The sequence below is a fragment of the Pelodiscus sinensis genome, chromosome 27, assembly GCF_049634645.1.
Source record: "Pelodiscus sinensis isolate JC-2024 chromosome 27, ASM4963464v1, whole genome shotgun sequence".
In the NCBI taxonomy this organism is placed as follows: domain Eukaryota; kingdom Metazoa; phylum Chordata; order Testudines; family Trionychidae; genus Pelodiscus; species Pelodiscus sinensis.
This window is the reverse complement of record NC_134737.1, coordinates 759,865-778,621: the sequence shown is the minus strand read 5'-3', so window position 1 is coordinate 778,621 and position 18,757 is coordinate 759,865. Positions and strand designations below refer to the sequence as shown.

Here is an 18,757-nt window from a genome sequence, read left to right as displayed (position 1 = left end):
ATTATCCGTGCATATATTTTGCCATTATGAGGACAACTTGGCTATTGGCTGCAGTAAAGACCTCATATCACTCTTTGGTGATCTATTAACATGGCATTTAACACAGGGCATCACCTCCTCCCTCCTGTGCCCTCTGCCAGTTGGCACCATGAGATCCCTGATTAACACTATTACTACCTGTTCAAAATTTAATTACTTTTACAGGAAAATTCAATTTTTACCTCCGCTAGTTTTTAACAGCATAAAGAAAATATCACAGAAAAAATGGAAATTCATCTGGAAAGTAAACTTCCCTCTTAAGCTGCTGCCATTCACTCAAAACAGCAGCACAATAATTAGTATTCCATTACTTTTATAACGATTCAGCAAGCCGGAGTGATAACTAAGCTAACAACAGACAGACTGCATCATCAGTACATAAGTGCATCTTTGTAACAGACAACTTCTGCCAATGAATACTTACAATTCTAGACTAAACGGAAAAAGCAAGTCACAAAACTTCTCTATCCAACAAATTTTGTCCAGTGTAAAGAATCACAACAGAAAAATTCAGTTGATCCAATACCACCAGTGTCAATGAAAACCATACTGGAGAGGAGAAAGAATCCGAAGTTTGAGTACTATATGAAGAATTAGGAACCTCTTTGCTTCCCGCACTGATGTCAATTTCTTTGAGGCACTGGGCAAGACTCTTAGCCTCATTTTTTCCTTACATAAAATGCTGCTAAACTAACCAATACAAGCAATGACAGTACCCAGTATATCTGGCACACAAACAGCTTGCTTCAGTGAAGTTTATTCCGATCAACCTTACGCTTCAATCTCAAGCATCACTGAAAATGTCAAGAATGATGTCAGTTTCACACTGCTGCTGCTACTGCTTGGGAAAGCAGCTCCAGTGTTTGCTAAGGAAGAAGTATAGCAGAGACCTCCCTTCCTGCTTACTGACAGCAGCCAAGAGACTCTGAAGAATGAAGAGCAGCAAATAAAACTAGCTTCTGGAAAAGCAAGAACGTGGGATGGGGAAAGGAAGGAAGGGGGTTGAAATTTCACATTTCAGTCTCTAGGAGCCAGAATTTGATGTAAAAGATGAACCATCTAAAAAAGGATCCAAAGACATACCTTGCTATAAACGCATTAGGTAATTCTCTACTGTAGTATCTGATTGCCTCACCACCTTTCATGTATTTATCCTTAACACCCAAAAGCTAGGTAGGGCTCTATAGTCTTCATTTTACAGATGTGCAACTGGGGCACAGAGCGACTGACTTGCTACCGCCACACCTGAAGCTTGGTGGAACAGTAACTTAAACCCAGTCTAGGTTCCAAGTAGGGATGTCAAATCCTGTTTAACCCAGTTAAACATAATGTTTAACCAATTAAAGGGGGAAGTCAAGCTGGGCTGCAGCACCCCTGCACCAGACCCCACTCGTTAACCAGGTTAATCAGTTAACCATTCACATCCCTAGTTCCAAGTCCTAAACTACTGCCCTGGGCACTGAAGCATCCCCTTCCTTAAAAACCCCACACCCTTCACAAGCGCTAACAGCCACAGAGGCAGCACTTCTCACCAAGACACTGTTCATGAACTTCACTAGTGCATTCCCCAATACTAGTCTTTTATATCCCACTTTGGGTAGCAGGTCATAGAATCATAGAATAATAGGACTGGAAGGGACCTCAAGAGGTCATCGAGTCCAGCCCCCTGCCCTCAAGGCAGGACCAAGCTCCGTCTACACCATCCCTGACAGATGTCTATCTAACCTGTTCTTAAATATCTCCAGAGAGGGAGATTCCACCACCTCCCTTGGCAATTTATTCCAATATTTGACCACCCTGACCGTTAGGAATTTTTTCCTAATGTCCAATCTAAACCTCCCCTGCTGCACTTTAAGCCCATTACTCCTTGTCCTGTCCTCAGAAACCAAGAGGAACAAATTTTCTCCTTCCTCCTTGTGACACCCTTTTAGATATTTGAAAACCGCTATCATGTCCCCCCTTAATCTTCTTTTTTCCAAACTAAACAAGCCCAGTTCATGAAGCCTGGCTTCATAGGTCATGTTCTCTAGGCCTTTAATCATTCTTGTCGCTCTTCTCTGTACCCTTTCCAATTTCTCCACATCTTTCTTGAAATGTGGTGCCCAGAACTGGACACAGTACTCCAGCTGAGGCCTAACTAGTGCAGATGGTGTCCCATCATTTTCTGCAACTCCCTGATAGAAGGGCTTAAATGACAATTCAACATTACGTTTGATGTTAATACTAGATACTATGGGAAATAGCTAATTAGCTGCAATCACACACAGATGGTGTCAGAGCCTCTTAGTTTCAAATTTCCCCATTCCTGAAACAGAATGCATGCAATAGCAGACTGCAGTTATATTCACTCTAGACTTGAAAACGAATAAGCAGTCTGTCTTAAAAGAACTAAAACTTCCACATAGTTCAATTCACAAATAAAGCAGTATAGTATGCATCTGAAAACAAAGCGTGACAAAGGAATCAGACAGGGAAATACAGAATGGCATATTTCCAATAATAAAGTCCTTGGAAACATAGAATAGCAAAGTATACAACATTTGTACCAGATCCAGCCACATACTATAGCCACTGCCTAGCATTAGCTAGAGCAGGGGTGGCCAACCTGTGGCTCTGGAGCCACCTGCTAAACATGCGGCTCCTTGCTCAGGCACTGACTCCGGGGCTGCAGCTACAGGTGCCAACTTTCCACTGTTCAACTTCTGGCTCCGCCACCTCCTCCTCCAAGTATATTGCACCCTCGCTCCTTCCCTCCCTCACAGGGCCTCCTGAGTGCCGTGAAACAGCTGATTGCAGTAGGTGCAGGGAAGGAAAAAGAGGCACTGATCAGTGGGGCTGCTGGTGGGCAAAAGATACTGGAGACAGGAGAGGAGGCACCTGATGGGGACTGCTGACAAATTACTGTTGCTCTTTGGTACATTGGTAAACTGTGGCCCTCTCTCAGGCTCAGGTTGGCCACACCTGAGCTACAACATTCAGGTGGGAGTATTTTCACCTAACTTTACTGTTTCGTAGTAATTATCACTACACACATCCATTTTTCCTTCACCACATAAAAACAACAGTATGTCTCTAATCAAATCTAATCACCAAAAACCTAAGAAAATTCTCAATTCTCCTAATCTACTTATGCTTGTCTCTGTCTCTAGGAAGAGTCCACTAGTGAAGCTTCCTATGAGGGATGTAAAAATTCATTTAAAAAGGTAACTGAGTAATGGCTAAAATCTCACGCTATTAAATGCTGTGGGCTCTGCAATATAAAGCTTAAATAAGATCCCACAGCAAAGCCTCCTCAAGAGTGGGGGCTACTAGCCCCTACTGGCCCTGCTCCCTGCCACAGAGAAGCAGTCTCCACAGGCTCTGCAGCCTGCTCCCAAGGAGCCGTCATGTAACCTGGGGTGGGGGAGAGGAGGTGGACTGCCTGCAGTAGGCCCCATTGGGCTGTAGCAGCCACCTACCAGTTAACCAGAACCCCTGGGTCAGACGGGAGAATAAATGCACAAATCTCAGTAAACTGAACAATTAAGAACACCACTTTCCTACTGGATACATTTTCTGAATATTTCATGCATAAATGGATCAAACCCAAAGACAGATGGACACTGCCATTTAGTAAGTGATGAGTAGATGAACTAGTGACCTGTAGTGGGATTTCTTCCCAATTTTCTCTTTTGACACAATTAGGATCATAATTTAAAAGTTAGTTTTCCCCATAAAGAGGAACAGCAACTCGAGACAATTAAAGGAACTATTTTTTCCTCCAATAAGTAAGAGTCATGTGATGTCACATTTCTACCAAAAAACAGTTCTGAGAGTTGAGAAAATCAGTTTGAAATTCTCCCTTCACCACAGCAGCAATAAGCTATAGAGCATTACTTTACTAACATTTATTTCTAATTCATGCTCCCAGAAAGGAAGTGCCAAGTTTAACATGGTCATTTAGTTGAACACATCAGTGTATGCAACACCTGTAGTGGGATTAATGTATTCAATGTTTTTGGTACCCAGGGGAAAAGGGTCATTCATGGGCAGAAGTGCTAGAAAGGGGAAAAAAAATCCAACCTAGCAACATGGAGAAAAAATACCTTAAATTGCTAGAGATTTGAAATATGCCTTGGACCATAAACCATACATCTACACAAGGGATGTAAGCAACTAGTCAAGTCACTGCTTGCTCCCCTGCTTTGCTGCCTCTGTATCAGAGGCAGCAAGAGGGGGGGGGAGCAGAAGCCAGTGCTGGGGGAGCTGACTTAAAAGCCCATTGCCCCCAGCACTGTCTCTGTGCTGCTGGGGGATGATGGTGGTGGGGGATCAGGTGTGGTTTTTGGTAAACTGACAAGGAATGTTTTAATCCAAGAAGAACTGACTCTGATTTATATCCCTGGAGAATACTGGTTGGAGCACTCAAAGAAAGCTAATCAGCGCTCTTAAGTAAAGAAAGGTACAGGGAGAGAATGCACGCAGGGAAATGGCATGGAGGATGCTGCCGCCTATTCCTGAATGCACTACCCTTGTGTCTGCAGTAACAGGGCCAAGAATGCAGGGCACCGTCACAAGTGCTTTGCATTTCAGGACTCTAAGGCTTTCACAAAGCCTCAACATCCCAGTATCATCATCCCTATCACACATAAATAGGAGGTAAAATTAAGGCAGGACAACATGGTTAACATTTCCTTCTAAAGAAACACAATTGTTAACAATCACATGGGGTCAAGGGCATGCATTAACTTCTTGGCAGAAAGCTCCTGTTCTTCAGCAGAACACATATCCTTCTGCACCATGCTCAGGCACTGATTCAGATGAGCTCATAGCCAAAGATGGCATGGCCAGTCGAAGAGAGAGTTTTGTACCTTGTATGAGGCTTATCCAGAACTCAAGCCTGGGATTCCACTGTTATAAAAATGTAGTTTACTCGTATGTAATAAGCAAATTCCATATTTTATTGAATAACGTGGTTCATTTATGTAACCTTTCCTTTGTAATTATTTACACACAAATAGAAGTCAAAAGATAAAATTACTTAACTAAGGGCATGTTTCTTTGTTGTGCACTATATGAAAAAACAAAACTCAAAAGTATGAAAATAAAAAAGGAAAACAAATGAGATCACACATTTGGAGGAGTCCTATTCTTTGGGCTGATTGACTCAATATAGCAAATACTCAAGAACATTCACTTGAGAAAAGTGACAGATTTTTTTACTGATACATAGGAGATGCCACATTAGTTAACATATTCAAAGGCCCTCCTATTTTCAGCTAGCTTTGTAATAACATTTACCCTTTAAGTGTCCCACAATTGTTCTCAATCGGTTTGCTTTTTAAAAAAAAAAAAAAAAAAGCATGATAAAAAAAAGTGTTTCACACTTCAGGAAATACTTTCAAACACTTGTATTCTCTAACAACTCAAACTTCTGTTTTTAAGTTGAAACTTGGCATACATGTAACCTCTGAAGAATGAGTATTTTGCCAAGTTTGATATAATGGTTGAGATAGCTAAAATGAGTAAATAGCCTTGCACATGTATAGTACATCATTATTTCCCTCACCAACTTCAACACTCATTAAACGCATATACCTGATATAACAGGCACATATCAAAATATCTGGGTTAAATGAATTGATTAGACAGACATTCAAATAAACCCACACAGGTCACTAAAATGTCAGACTAGCCTGATATCTAAACAAAATTTAAAATAATTTCAAATTCTATATCTTAAGTGTCTCTGTCAATATTCATGGCATTACAATTGATCTTTCTTTTAAAAAAATGATTCCTCTTCCTTTGTAGCAGTTTTCAAGACTTTCAAAAAAGTGATTGATTACTGTATTGCGCTAGATCCTAGAAAGCCCAGTCTCAGTTAAGACCAGAACCCAAATATCAAATAGCAAAATTGACCAGGCAACAAAGTGGTGTCAAACAAAGTAAACTGAGGATTTTTTCCTGTGTTATAACAGAAGATTCCAAAGTGGCATCAGTAGATGGCAACTGGAAATTGGGGAACAGTCAGCTAAATACATTAAATACTCTTAGACACATTAAATTCCTTTTCACATCTCTCTTTTACGTAAGCAGCTGCCACAAGGATGTTATGTGATCATAAACAGGAAAAGCTGCCCCTACAATAATCAATGAAATGACTGGTGGCTCACAAGACACTTTCATATTAAAAAAGTATGGGAACCTGTAATTTATAGTAACCTTACATTTTAACCTATGGGCAGTAAATAATCAGATTCATGTATGAAAATGTATGTAATTGAAAGTTAAAAAATATATTCTTCACTAGTTTAAGAAATCATGCAAAACCTAAATGGCAGGATTTCAATGAACTTTTTTTAGAATTATACCTCTACTGAAGTTTAGCCAACATTGCACACACTACCTTCCTAATTATGCACAAGTAAAAACAAGGAGCAGTCCTTTGGCACGCTAGAGAACAACAAATATATTACATGAGCTTTCCCTGGTAAAATCCACTTCATCGGATAAGTTGGAGTGGAAATTAGAGAATCCAGAGTGTGTGTATATAACAGCAAAAGCAGTTATGTCATTGCAGAACCACTATTAATGATGCTAACTGAGTCTGGCTGGAAATGTCCCATTGGTACGTACTGGTCCTACTCTGGATTTGGTAGCTCCAACTCATCTGATGGAGTGAGTTTTACCCATGAAATCTTATGAGAATATGTAGTCTTGAAGGTGCCACAGAACTACTTATTGTTTACAGACTAACAGCTACCCTCTGAGACTTTTTACTATGCACAAGAAAGCAAGCGAGGGAATGCCTACACTGCAGGTGGGAACCTGCCTCCTAGCCCAGGGGAGATAATCACATGCTAGCTCTGCTCAAACTAGCACCCTAAAAAGAGTAGTGTGGATGTTTACAGCAAAGGCACTGGTATGGATTAGCCAGGCAAGTGCGAGCCTAGTCACAGGCTTGCTTTCAGGTGGCACCAGATCCACACTGATATTTTTAGTGCTCGATCTCAGGGAGAGCTGGCTCATCAATCTAATTAGGCTGTCTACTAGGGATGTTAAATATCGGATAACTGAATAGTGGATTAACCTAATCAATTCTTATTGGTTAGTTGACTATTTTATAATCCCTGGGGGCAGGGCTGGCAGACAGTGTGCTCAGCCTCAATGCCTGGGGAGCCCTCTGTCACCCTGCATTGCTGCCTTTCCACCAGAGGCAGCAGTGCTGGGTGCCAGGTGGAAGCTGATCCACGAGAGGAGACAGTTTAAAATCCAGCTCCCCCTCACAGACCACCTGCCTGCCATCCCACACTATAGCAGCCTCTGTCTGGGGGTGGGGTCAGAGCTCCCACACCCAGCGCAAACTGGAATGAAGCTGAGCTGCCTGCCTGCTAATACCCCTACTGCAGATATGCATTTAAAGTGTAAGTCCCAGACCTGGTGGTGCAAGCTGGGACTCAGCCATGCTGCTGGCCAGCCTGCTAAAAAAGTTACTGCTTGGGGGGGAGGAGGGGGAGAGAGACCTTGTAGTCTATAGCATTGACCAATAAGCTTACAGACTAACATGGCTACCCCCTGAAACAATGGAGCAGGTAATCTAAACTGGTATCCTGCGATTGCACAGATCCCTCAGGCATGGTAGTGGGCATGGTGAACTATCAAGACCCACAAGTCTTCAAGTAGTTGCTCATGGTAGGCTAGCAAGCCATATGGACTGCAGAATTATATACGAAAGGAAAGGAACTTCTGAAAAAGTGTAGCATGTAGGAATGCATGTCCACAATATCTAGCCTTCTGGTTTTACTCAACTGATAGGCAACCTGCTGAGCTGATGGAAGTTTTACCACATAATATTGCACACTGTCCTCCACCGCTTCCAATAGGGCTCTGTACATTCTTGCCCATGTGGCTGATGCATTTTCAGAGCCATTCAGAGGCATGGATTTAGATACCCTTAGCCAAACGAACCACAGTACTGGATACAGGCAGTCCCCGGGTTACGTACAAGATAGGGGCTGTAGGTTTGTTCTTAAGTTGAATCTGTATGTAAGTCAGAACTGGCATCAGCCGCTGCTGAAACTGATCAGTTTCAACTGGGGCTGAATCTGGATGCCAGTTCTGACTTACATACAGATTCAACTTAAGAAACCCAGGCGTCCCCAAGTCAGCTGCTGCTGAAACTGATCAGCGGCTGATTCCAGGAAGCCTGGGGCAGAGCAACTCTGCCTCGGGCTTCCTGTAGTCAGCCACTGGTCAGTTTCAGCAGCAGCTGACTTGGGGACCCCTGGGGCAGAGCAGCTGGGGTGCTGCTGGGTTGCTCCGCGGCTCCTTGGCGCTACTGGAGCAATCCAGCAACACCCCAGCTGCTGTGCCCCAGGCGTCCTGATTCAGCCGCTGCTGAAACTGACCAGCAGCGGCTGAATCAGGACGCCTGGGGCAGAGCAGCTGGGGTGCTGCCAGGTTGGTCCGGAGCGGCGCTGCGGGACCAACCCGGCAGCCCCCAGCTGCTCTACCCCAAGGGTAGGCAAGAAAAGCCTGGTCTGCTGGGGGGGGCACTAGCTGCACCCCCGCCCCTCCCAGCAGACCAGGGAGACGGGGGTGGCGGGACCGCCCAAGTCCTCCACGGCTTTGCTCCGTCTCCCTGGTCTGCTGACCTGGGAGACGTGGAGCAAAGCCGCAGAGCACGCGGGCAGCGGGACAGTCCAGGCGCACCGCGGCTGTCCCACTGCTTGCGTGCTCCGAGGCTTTGCTCGGGTGTCCCTGGTCTGCTGGGGGGGTCCAGCGGCTTTGCTGGACCCCCCCAGCAGACCAGGGAGACCGGGAGAAGCTTTTCTCGCCCCAGAGGACACGGGTGGCGACTCGCCGCCCGTGAGCTCCGGGGCGAGAAAATCCCAGTTTGTAAGTGCGGATCCGACGTAAGTCGGGGACTGCCTGTATTTATACATCTCAATTTACACATCAGTTATGCATCTAAGTTGCCCCAAACAGTTATAAAGCCTTTTACACCTGCACAAAATATGAGTGTTCTTCAAGAGAATTGGAATGTATTTTCCAGCCTCAATTATTTTCTGCAGAAATTACTCTTTACTAATTCTCTACACTTGTTTAGCTGGGCATGCTATTGTTAAAGCATGCAACATTTGGCTTAATATTCTACATCCTTTATTAGTGTACATTCTCTATAGTACGGAAAATGTAGACTCTAGGCTCAGCAAAAGACCATCAGGTGTGTCAGAATCCTCCAAATAGCATTTTCAAAGTACAGTTAATCACCTTTCATTTTAAGATGGACCACCTGATACCATGTTCTACAACATCTGATGAGTTCTCTATACTTTTCCTGCAATCCAAAGAAAAATTCAAGATGTGTACTCAACAAGAGCACACAACAGAGAATGCACAAGTTCAGCTCTTATTCACATAATCATGAGACACATGTATAATGTACAGAACAGGCAAGGTTAAAAGGTGGACCAGTTGGCAAAGTGTGAACTACTGTATTCATCAGTTTATACTGCAGATCAGAGGATCTCAAACTTTCCAACCTACTGTACTCTCTTCCAGAGCCTGATTTGTTTGTGTCTCCCCCAAGTTTCATCTTACTTACAAAATCAGACACACACATAATCAGGCAAACTTACAGAACATTAGTACAAAAAATTGCTTGTTTTCTCATTTTTACCATACCATTATAAAAAAGATCAAGTGGAATATAAATATTGGTCTGTATTTATATTTCAGTGTATAGTATAACACTGGAAATGAAATTTTACTTTGTACTGATTCTACTAGTGCTTTTCACATAGCCTGTTGATATACTGTCTTTGTGTAAACCCAGAAGTACACATACCTTGGCTGAAAACCACTGCTTTGTCAACCATATGTGCATAGCTGAAGCTCTGAACCTAACTGTGTACACATACCATGTGCACATCACATACAAATATTTATGGGTGTTTCTAACCTAAGGTCGTTAATACATGCCAAAAGTACTCATTGATGACTAAGGCCAAACCAAGTTTTATTAAAAGGAGCAGCAGCAGCAATTTGATTTGTAAACAGAAATGTCTGAAATGTTTCAGTCATGAAAAGAATGACACTGTTATTGTTACGTATAGATGAAGATAAATAGCATTTTACAAAGAGCTCCATTTAGGTTAATTAGATTTCACCTAAGTAAGCAATATTTTTAACAGTTGTAAAACTGGAAAACGGGCCTCAAGTAAGTGTTCCCCAGATTGGTTAAAAAGAACATTAACCAATGCTTTCTGTGTGATGGTACTACATACCTCCAGACACAGTACCAGCACCTCCAGGCAGAGCTCAACAACTTTTCCCGTGGAGTACTGGTACTTTTTTTTTAAAATACACAAAAAAGCACTGACACTAACCAAAATACCACTTTAAAAGCAGTTTTTACAAATAGTTAAGTTAAATATCTAAAACCAGAAAATTTCAAAACATGACAAAATTCAATTTTAATCAAGTTTAGAAATAAATCCCATTGTTTATCCCAATGTTAATGGAGCATGAAGATATTACACCATCGGACACAGCATCATTTAATGTGAGCATGTAAATTTTTCTAGCCAGAAACCAAATAATAATCTGGATTCAAATGAAGTTAACTTCTTCAAATTGCTACTTGACATTCATATTATAAACTTCCAGAGACAAAACTCTTTGAGGGCATGTCTACATTAGGAAATTATTTTGAAATAAGAAAATTTGAAATTAGTCCTGAAATAACAAAATCGAAATAATGTGTCCCCTATTTAAGGGAGCTTTGAAACTAGTCCAAGGCAAGCTCCATGAATGGGGATGCTCTACCTCAACTTAGAGCCCCAGGAAAGCACAGGGGAGTAATTACTTTGAATTTTCTTAAAAAAACAACAACAAATAGTCTGGTAGCATTTTAAAGACGCACAAAACATGTAGACGGTATCATGAGCTTTCGTGGGCACAGCCCACTTCTTCAGATCATCTCTGGAGAAGTGGGCTGTGCCCACGAAAGCTCATGATACCCTCTGATACTGTCTACATGTTTTGAGAGTCTTTAAAGTGCTACCAGACTATTTGTTATTTTTTTAAGTTTACCCTGTACAAACTAACTTGGCTATCCCCGAAGCTTACTTTGAATTAGTCTGGGGAGTAGTTATTTCGAAATAGCAGCAGTGGAGTGTCCACACTACCACAATTTCAAAATAGTTATTTCAAAATAAGCGTTATTCCCCAAGGAAAGCAGAAGTTCAGATTTTGAATAACCAGCCCACTATTTAGAAATAAAGGGCTTGGTAATGTGGACTTGCTGCTCATTATTTTGAAATAACCGAGACTCCCTAGTGCAGACCGGAGCGGAGAAGACTTGCCAACAAAGTTCTCAGTTCTAACAAGGGCAAGACCGTCACCTTGCCGGGCCGCGCGTCGGGTGCGCTGTGGCGCAGGCAGCTACAGGCCCCTCACACGCAGCGCTGCGCGGGGCAGAGGCTCCGCGCTGACCGTTCCCTGCCGCGCAAGATGGCAGCGCCGGCCTGAGGGCTCGCGCCAGGCCTCACCTTGCTGGATGTCGCCGTTGGCGCCGCCCGGCACGGGCACGCTGAGCTGGCGCTCGGGCTCGGGCAGGCAGCGGCGGCAGAAGGAGTGCAGGCAGGGCAGCAGCTTGGGCTCGGCCTCGCGCCGGCTCTGCAGGCTCTGCGCGCACACGGCGCAGGTGTCCAGCAGCGACAGCGGGCCCGGCGCGGCCGCCGGCAGGGGGGGCACCGGGCTCGGGCCCGGGCCCGCCGCGGCCTCCGCCTCCGCCTCGGCCGGGCCCTTCTCGGCCGCCGCGCCGGGGCTCTCGCGCTCCTCGGGCGGGGCGGCCGCGGGCGCGAGCGGGGCGGGGCCGGGGGGGGACGCGGCCGCGGGCTCCTGGCCGACCGGGCCGGGATCCGCGGCCCCCTCCCCGCCGCCTCCTTTGTTTTCCGCCATGTTTCCTCCTTTGAACCCGACTCCCCGCTCCGCGCACGCACCGCGCCGCGCCTGCGCCCGCACGCCCCGCGTCACCGGGCTCCCCGCACGCGCTGCGGGCTCGTGCCCGCCAGCTACGCGGCAGGCGGCGGAGGGGCGGGGCTGAGCACGTGCCGGGCCGAGCCGCCGCGGCAAAGGGGACGCGCGCGGCGGGGTCCTGTGGAGCGGCGGCGCATGCGCGTGCACGTGAAGCTCCGCCCTGAGTGGAGCCAGAGCTGCTGCGCCGCCGGGAGGGAAGGGGCGGGGCTTCCTTGCGACTTCGCCAGGCTCGCGCTGCAGCTCGACGCCCGACTGGCTGCGCCGTGGGCTGCGCTAGGGGCCGCCGCCAATCAGCTTCCAAGCGGCCGAGCCACGGCAGCCAACTGCCACTGCGGGGAGCGTGATAGGCAGCGGCACGGCCCACTCCTGGGGGGGAACCTTTCTCACCCCTCCGCCAGTGCCAGGGGCTGACGGCCAGGCAGGGGTACAAAACCAAGGCCCCTTGCCCCGCCCCCATCGCTCATTTGCACAGGGGTGGGGCTGGGCAGGACTTTCAGGGTGCAGGTAGCCCCCCCCAGCAGCAGGCCCTGTGGCTCCAGGCATGGGCAGGCCCCCCTGCTCCCATTGGCCCTGATTCCAGCCAATGGGATCAGTGGAGTCCATGCAGGGGGGGCACCCCCTGCCTGGGAGCCTGCCAGCCCAGCCACAGAGACTTGGAGCTGCCCGGAGCCCCCCGGGGCCGCTGGGAACCAGGCCAAGCTGTGCACCGAGCCTGCGTGAGCGAGGCCCAGCGCTGGGGGCACAAGGGGCTCTGTGCGCTGGCCTGTCCATGGTGCGTGTTGCTCTCCACTCAAGCCTGTCCATTCCCGGGGGGCTTCTCCACTGGGGGGTCTCTCTGCACTCAGGCCTGTCTACGGGATTAGGAGTCTTTCTTTCCTTGGCTGCCCACAGACATCTCTTGCCCAGCCCCAGCCATAGCAGGCTCAACTCCTTTGACAGCAGATGGAACAAAGCAGCTCCGTGGTGTCCATAAGCATCAACAAGAGTGGCCTGAGGGATAAGTTCACAACAAAGTTTGACTAAGCTGCAGCCCGTCTGCCAGGTGTTTGGGGCTTTCAGCTCAATGCATGGGGGCTAATGGCATTACACTGAGGACCTGGTTTGTCTCTGTCAATGAACCAAATAGGGGTATAGCTATATTTGTTTTCACTGCCTGCAAACACTTACTAGTCAAACACCAAGAAAAGAAACCAAACAGCCCAATCTACAGCATCCCACTGTTGTCTCTCTCTCAGCTAGGTGACCCACTGGCAATGCAATTCATGTTGCCCTGCCTGCAGTGACCCATGTAGTTCATGACTAACCCTTACTATAGTGATTCCCAACCTTTTTCCCATGGAGGAACCCCTAAAATAATTTTTCAAATCCCGAGGAACCCGTACCTATGAAAACATTTGCTTGGCCAGAAAAAGTTGACAGCGGGGAGCACAATTCAATCACTGCTAATTTTTTTCAAGAACATTTATTTGTAAAGAGCTGTTGTGCGTCTGAGCTTACATTGTAAGAAAAAAAACTGGAGTATTTTTCCTGTCTTTTTTTGTATTATCTAATTTTTTTTTCAAATATCAAATATCCTCCCCCTCCTGCCTCACTCTCTCTCCTCTCCTCCCACTCCTGCCTCTCACTCACGGAGCCCAAATGGCTGCTTGCTCCCACACAGCAGCCCACCTGAGCAGCGCAGAAGTCAATCAAGCAGGAGAGGAAGGGCAACACAGATGCTCCAGGCCCCGCCCAGCGTTATTTATTCCACGATTTCTCACGGAACCCCTGATGATGGTCTGCGGAACCCCGGTTGGGAAACCGGGCTTGAATGCAAAGGAACAGACAGAACCATTATCCTCTCTACCCCCTGAATCATGAACCAGCAGTGCAGAGGAATGGTACAATTTAAAAGTTGCCTCTTATTCACTCATTAAAAAATTATAGGCAAGGTCTTTCTATTTGGATCTTTCACTTATCAAAGGAATCAGTTGAGGGCCAATTACAGGCCAAGACATGTATTGATTTGTGAATCTTACAAACCCAAATAAGCTTAGCAGAGAGTAGAAAAATGACAGTTCCTCTGAAACAGTTGCTCATACATTTGTCTTGGCCTTGTATTTGCCTGAAACCTAAAAGGTTTCATTTTGTACAGAATGATAAATAGCGTGAACTACTAGAAGTCATAAGAACGGCTGTACTGGGTCAGACCAAAGGTCCTTCTAGCCCAGTATCCTGTCTACCAACAGTGGCCAACACCAGGTGCCCCAGAGAGGGTGGACCGAAGACAATGATCAAGCGATTTGTCTCCAGCCATCCTTCTCCAGCCTCTGACAGACAGAGGCCAAGGACACCATTTTATCCCCTGGCTAATAACCTTTTATGGACCTAACCTCCATGAAATTATCTAGCTTCTCTTTAAACTCTGTTATAGTCCTAGCCTTCACAGCCTCCTCTGGCAAGGAGTTCCACAGGTTGACTACACGCTGTGTGAAGAACTTTCTTTTATTAGTTTTAAACCTGCTACCCATTAATTTCATTTGGTGTCCTCTAGTTCTTCTATTATGGGAACTAATAAATAACTTTTCTTTATTCACCCTCTCCACACCACTCATGATTTTATAGACCTCTATCATATCCCCCCTCAGTCTCCTCTTTTCTAAACTGAAAAGTTCCAGTTGCTTTAACCTCTCCTTATATGGGACCCGTTCCAAACCCCTAATCATCTTAGTTGCCCTTTTCTGAACCCTTTCCAAGGCCAAAATATCTTTTTTGAGGTGAGGAGACCACATCTGTACACAGTATTCAACCATAGTTTTATACAGGGGCAGTAAGATATTCTGCGTCTTATTTTCTATCCCTTTCCTAATAATTCCTAGCATCCTATTTGCCTTTTTGACCGCCGCTGCACACTGTGTGGAAGTTTTCAGGGAACTATCCACGATAACACCAAGATCTCTTTCCTGATTTGTCGTAGCCAAATTAGCCCTCATCATACTGTACATATCGTTGGGATTATTTTTCCCAATGTGTATTACTTTACACTTATCCACATTAAATTTCATTTGCCATTTTGCTGCCCAATCACTGAGTTTGGTGAGATCTTCTTGGAGTCCCTCACAGTCTGCTTCTGTCTTGACTATCCTAAACAGTTTGGTATCATCCGCAAACTTTACTACCTCACTGCTTACCCCTTTCTCCAGATCATTTATGAATAAGTTGAAAAGGATTGGTCCCAGAACTGACCCTTGGGGGACACCACTAGTTACCCCTCTCCAATCTGAAAATTTACCATTTATTCCTACCCTTTGCTTCCTGTCTTTTAACCAGTTCGCAATCCAAGAAAGGACCTTCCCTCTTATCCCATGGCCATGTAATTTACACAAGAGCCTTTGGTGAGGGACCTTGTCAGAGGGACCTTGTCAAAGGCTTTCTGAAAATCCAAGTATACTATATCTACTGGATCCCCCTTATCCGCATGCTTGTTAACCCCTTCAAAGAACTCTAATAGATTAGTAAGACAGGATTTCCCTTTACAGAAACCATGTTGACTTTTGTCCAACAAATTATGTTCTTCTACATGCTGCACAATTTTATTCTTTACTATTGTTTCGACTAATTTGACCAACTCCTTATTTCTTATAAATTACCTCATCGGAAACATATTACTTGCTGATAGATTACAGGATATTTTTTCATTTGCATTTTGTACTAATAATTTTAAGTCAAATCACAGTAATTTCCTTCTTCCTTTTCAGGTTATACTGTTAAGACACCTAGCTTATGTGCTCATTTGATTAACACTTAACCTACTGAAAACCACTATTGTCTGCAGTGAATGAATGAATAAATAAATACTAATTGGTTAAGAATAAGCAAAAACCTGCTTTTAAGATTACTATCTGGAGTTCCAAAAAATAATTTACTAAATGAGCATAGCATTGAAATTGTGAGTTGTGATCCTTAATCTCTGAACCACATGATGGGAATTAAAAATTAGTTTAGATTAACTCAAAACTGTTAAATTTAGGACCAACACTATAGATTGTTGCCCAGTTCCTTCCTGCTTTTATCTCATTTTTCACATACCCATCCAGTGTTTCATATTCTTCATCAGCTGTCTGCCTTTTGTTTTCCCCAGGGGACTGGTTCAGATTAAGTTTTTCCTTACTTCCTAAAAGTGGATGTGGGTGTACTGCCCTTCTAGCCAGCAGCCTGAACCTACATAAATATTGATATTATGAACAGGCTTTGGTGACAGGTTGTGTTGCTGTTCACTTTTAAATAGACAAAGTATATAGTTATTTCATTACATAATATCTTCCTGCTGCACATTAACAGCAACACAAATGGCACAATCACACAGAAGACAGAAAATTAAAGAACAACTTTCATGGACTATGAAAGGGGTAAACAGTGAGGTGGCAAAGTTTGCAGACGAGACTACACTGCTCAAGGTAGTTAAGACCAAAGATGACTGTGAAGAACTTCAAAAAGATCTCACCAAACTAAGTGACTGGGCAACAAAATGAAAATGAAATTTAATATGGATAAATGTAAAGTAATGAACATTGGAAAAAAATAACCAACTATACATATAATATGAAGGGGGCTAATTTAGCTACAACTAATCAAGAAACAGATCTTGGAGTCATCATGGATAGTTCTCTGAAGACGTCCATTCAGTGGACAGCGGCAGTCAAAAAAGTTATTAAAAAAGGGATAGAGAATAAGACGGAGAATATCTTATTGCCCTTATATAAATCCATGGTACGCCCACATCTTGAATACTGCGTACAAATGTGGTCTCCTCATCTCAAAAAAGATATACTGGCATTAGAAAAGGTTCAGAGAAGGGCAACTAAAATGATTAGGGGTTTGGAACGGGTCCCCTATGAGGAGAGGTTAAAGCGACTGGGACTTTTCAGTTTAGAAAAGAGGAGACCGAGGGGGGATATGATAGAGGTCTATAAAATCATGACTGGTGTGGAGAGGGCTGATAAAGAAAAGTTATTTACTTGTTCCCTTAATATAAGAACTAGGGGTCACCAAATGAAACTAATGGGCAGCAGGTTTAAAACAAATAAAAGGAAGTTCTTCTTCACACAGTGCGTAATCAATCTGTGGAACTCCTTGCCTGAGGAGGTTGTGAAGGCTAGGACTAGAACAGGGTTTAAAAGAGAACTCGATAAATACATGGAAGTTAAGTCCATAAATGGCTATTAGCCAGAATGGGTAAGGAATGGTGTCCCTAGCCTCTGTCTGTCAGAGGGTGGCGATGGATGGCAGGAGAGAGATCGCTTGATCATTACCTGTTCGATTCACTCCCTCTGGGACACCTGGCATTGGCCACTGTCGGCAGACAGGGTACTGGGCTGGATGGACCTTTGATCTGACCCAGTATTGCCGTTCTTATGTTCTAACAAGCCTCTTGGACAAGTGCACCCTCCCTAAGTGGTAACCTGAGTCTCTCCTCATGATCCTTAAGGGTTCGTGGCAGGAAATTCTTGCAAAGGCAGCACCTTCTTTCTGGTGACCCTCACCCAAACTCTTCAAACATGTGTAGAGTCACTTTTGGGCATAAGACTGCTGCAAGCCTGGCAAGATTAAAACCCCGGAGAATGAGGCGTGCACCCTGGTATGGGGGAAAAGAGGGGAAGGGAGAATTACTTCCTAGCACAGTTTTAACTTCTAATAAATTTAACTAATAATTAATAACTATTTACACTAAGATACAATTAGGAGTACTTGCATTTGCAAAAGCGAGACAATCCAGCTGCCATCACCAGGCAGTAATAAGGAACTGGGGGATTGGTGGGTTAACAAGGCTATATATTAGCCACCATAATGGTAGCATTCCAGAGGACACACAGACTAATCCAATGGATGCTACCAGGCAAAAATCTTCTGGTTTCTGTGCACGCACGCACACACAAACAAACAATTGGAATGTACATGGACCAGCACTCTAAGGCTATGTCTACATTGTTCATTCTGAAAATAAGCGGCAGAACAGCTCTTGCACAAAAGCCCCATGAACTAAGTGGCGGCTCATTAGGTATGCAAATGAGGCATGGCAATATTCATCACCACACCTCATTTGCATATCTTCTTGCACAAGAATGCGTAATGTAGACATAGCCTAAAAAGATCACTATCCACTAGTACCCAGAACAGACACGTTCTTCATCCATACCCATTCCCACAGTATCTCACAGCATGGATGCTGGCTAGTTAACCACAGTGAACAAAAGCTGCTCTGCTTTCAGTGTTCACTCTCAAAGTAGAAAAGATTGCACAAGACACACCTGCAGCTAAGTGGAAAAGATTTAAATCTGAATGCAGCAGTTTCATGTTTCTTCCTTGGAAACAGAATCCCCAACCCCTTTTTTCTTCTTTATTATTTTTTATCTTTAAACAGCACTGGGCAGTTATTTCTGTCAGAGTGCCCTTGGCAGGAATATGAGCACATTGTTCTCTGATTCATTGTCAAAGGATATTCTCCTGGCAGTAGGTTCAGGACTAGTTGATGAATATCCTTAAGTCCAAGAATCCTGTTCCTGCTTGAGATCTCAAATTGTTAAGAGATGCAGCCTTTTTAGTGGCAAGCACGGTCAGCCCAAATGGTAGGAAAAGTACAGGCATTTTGGCAGACCCACCATACACTGTCTTCCATAGGACCCCATTGGGAATTTTTACCTAATGTGAGCTC

At 44.7% G+C, this 18,757-nt stretch overlaps 1 protein-coding gene across 2 annotated transcripts in view; it reads right to left on the bottom strand.

The window, feature by feature from the left end:
- TRIM33 (tripartite motif containing 33) overlaps window positions 1-12,142 on the bottom strand; it is a 65,782-nt gene extending 53,640 nt beyond the window's left edge. Inside the window, exon 1 of one of the 2 annotated variants that reach the window (XM_075910394.1) lies at window positions 11,577-12,142. In XM_075910394.1, the coding sequence (XP_075766509.1) occupies window positions 11,577-11,988 (412 nt within the window). In that variant the 5' untranslated portion in view covers window positions 11,989-12,142. The remainder of the gene's footprint in view (window positions 1-11,576) is intronic. The other variant, XM_006118832.2, reaches the window with a different exon arrangement.
- Between the last annotated feature and the right edge of the window lie 6,615 nt (window positions 12,143-18,757).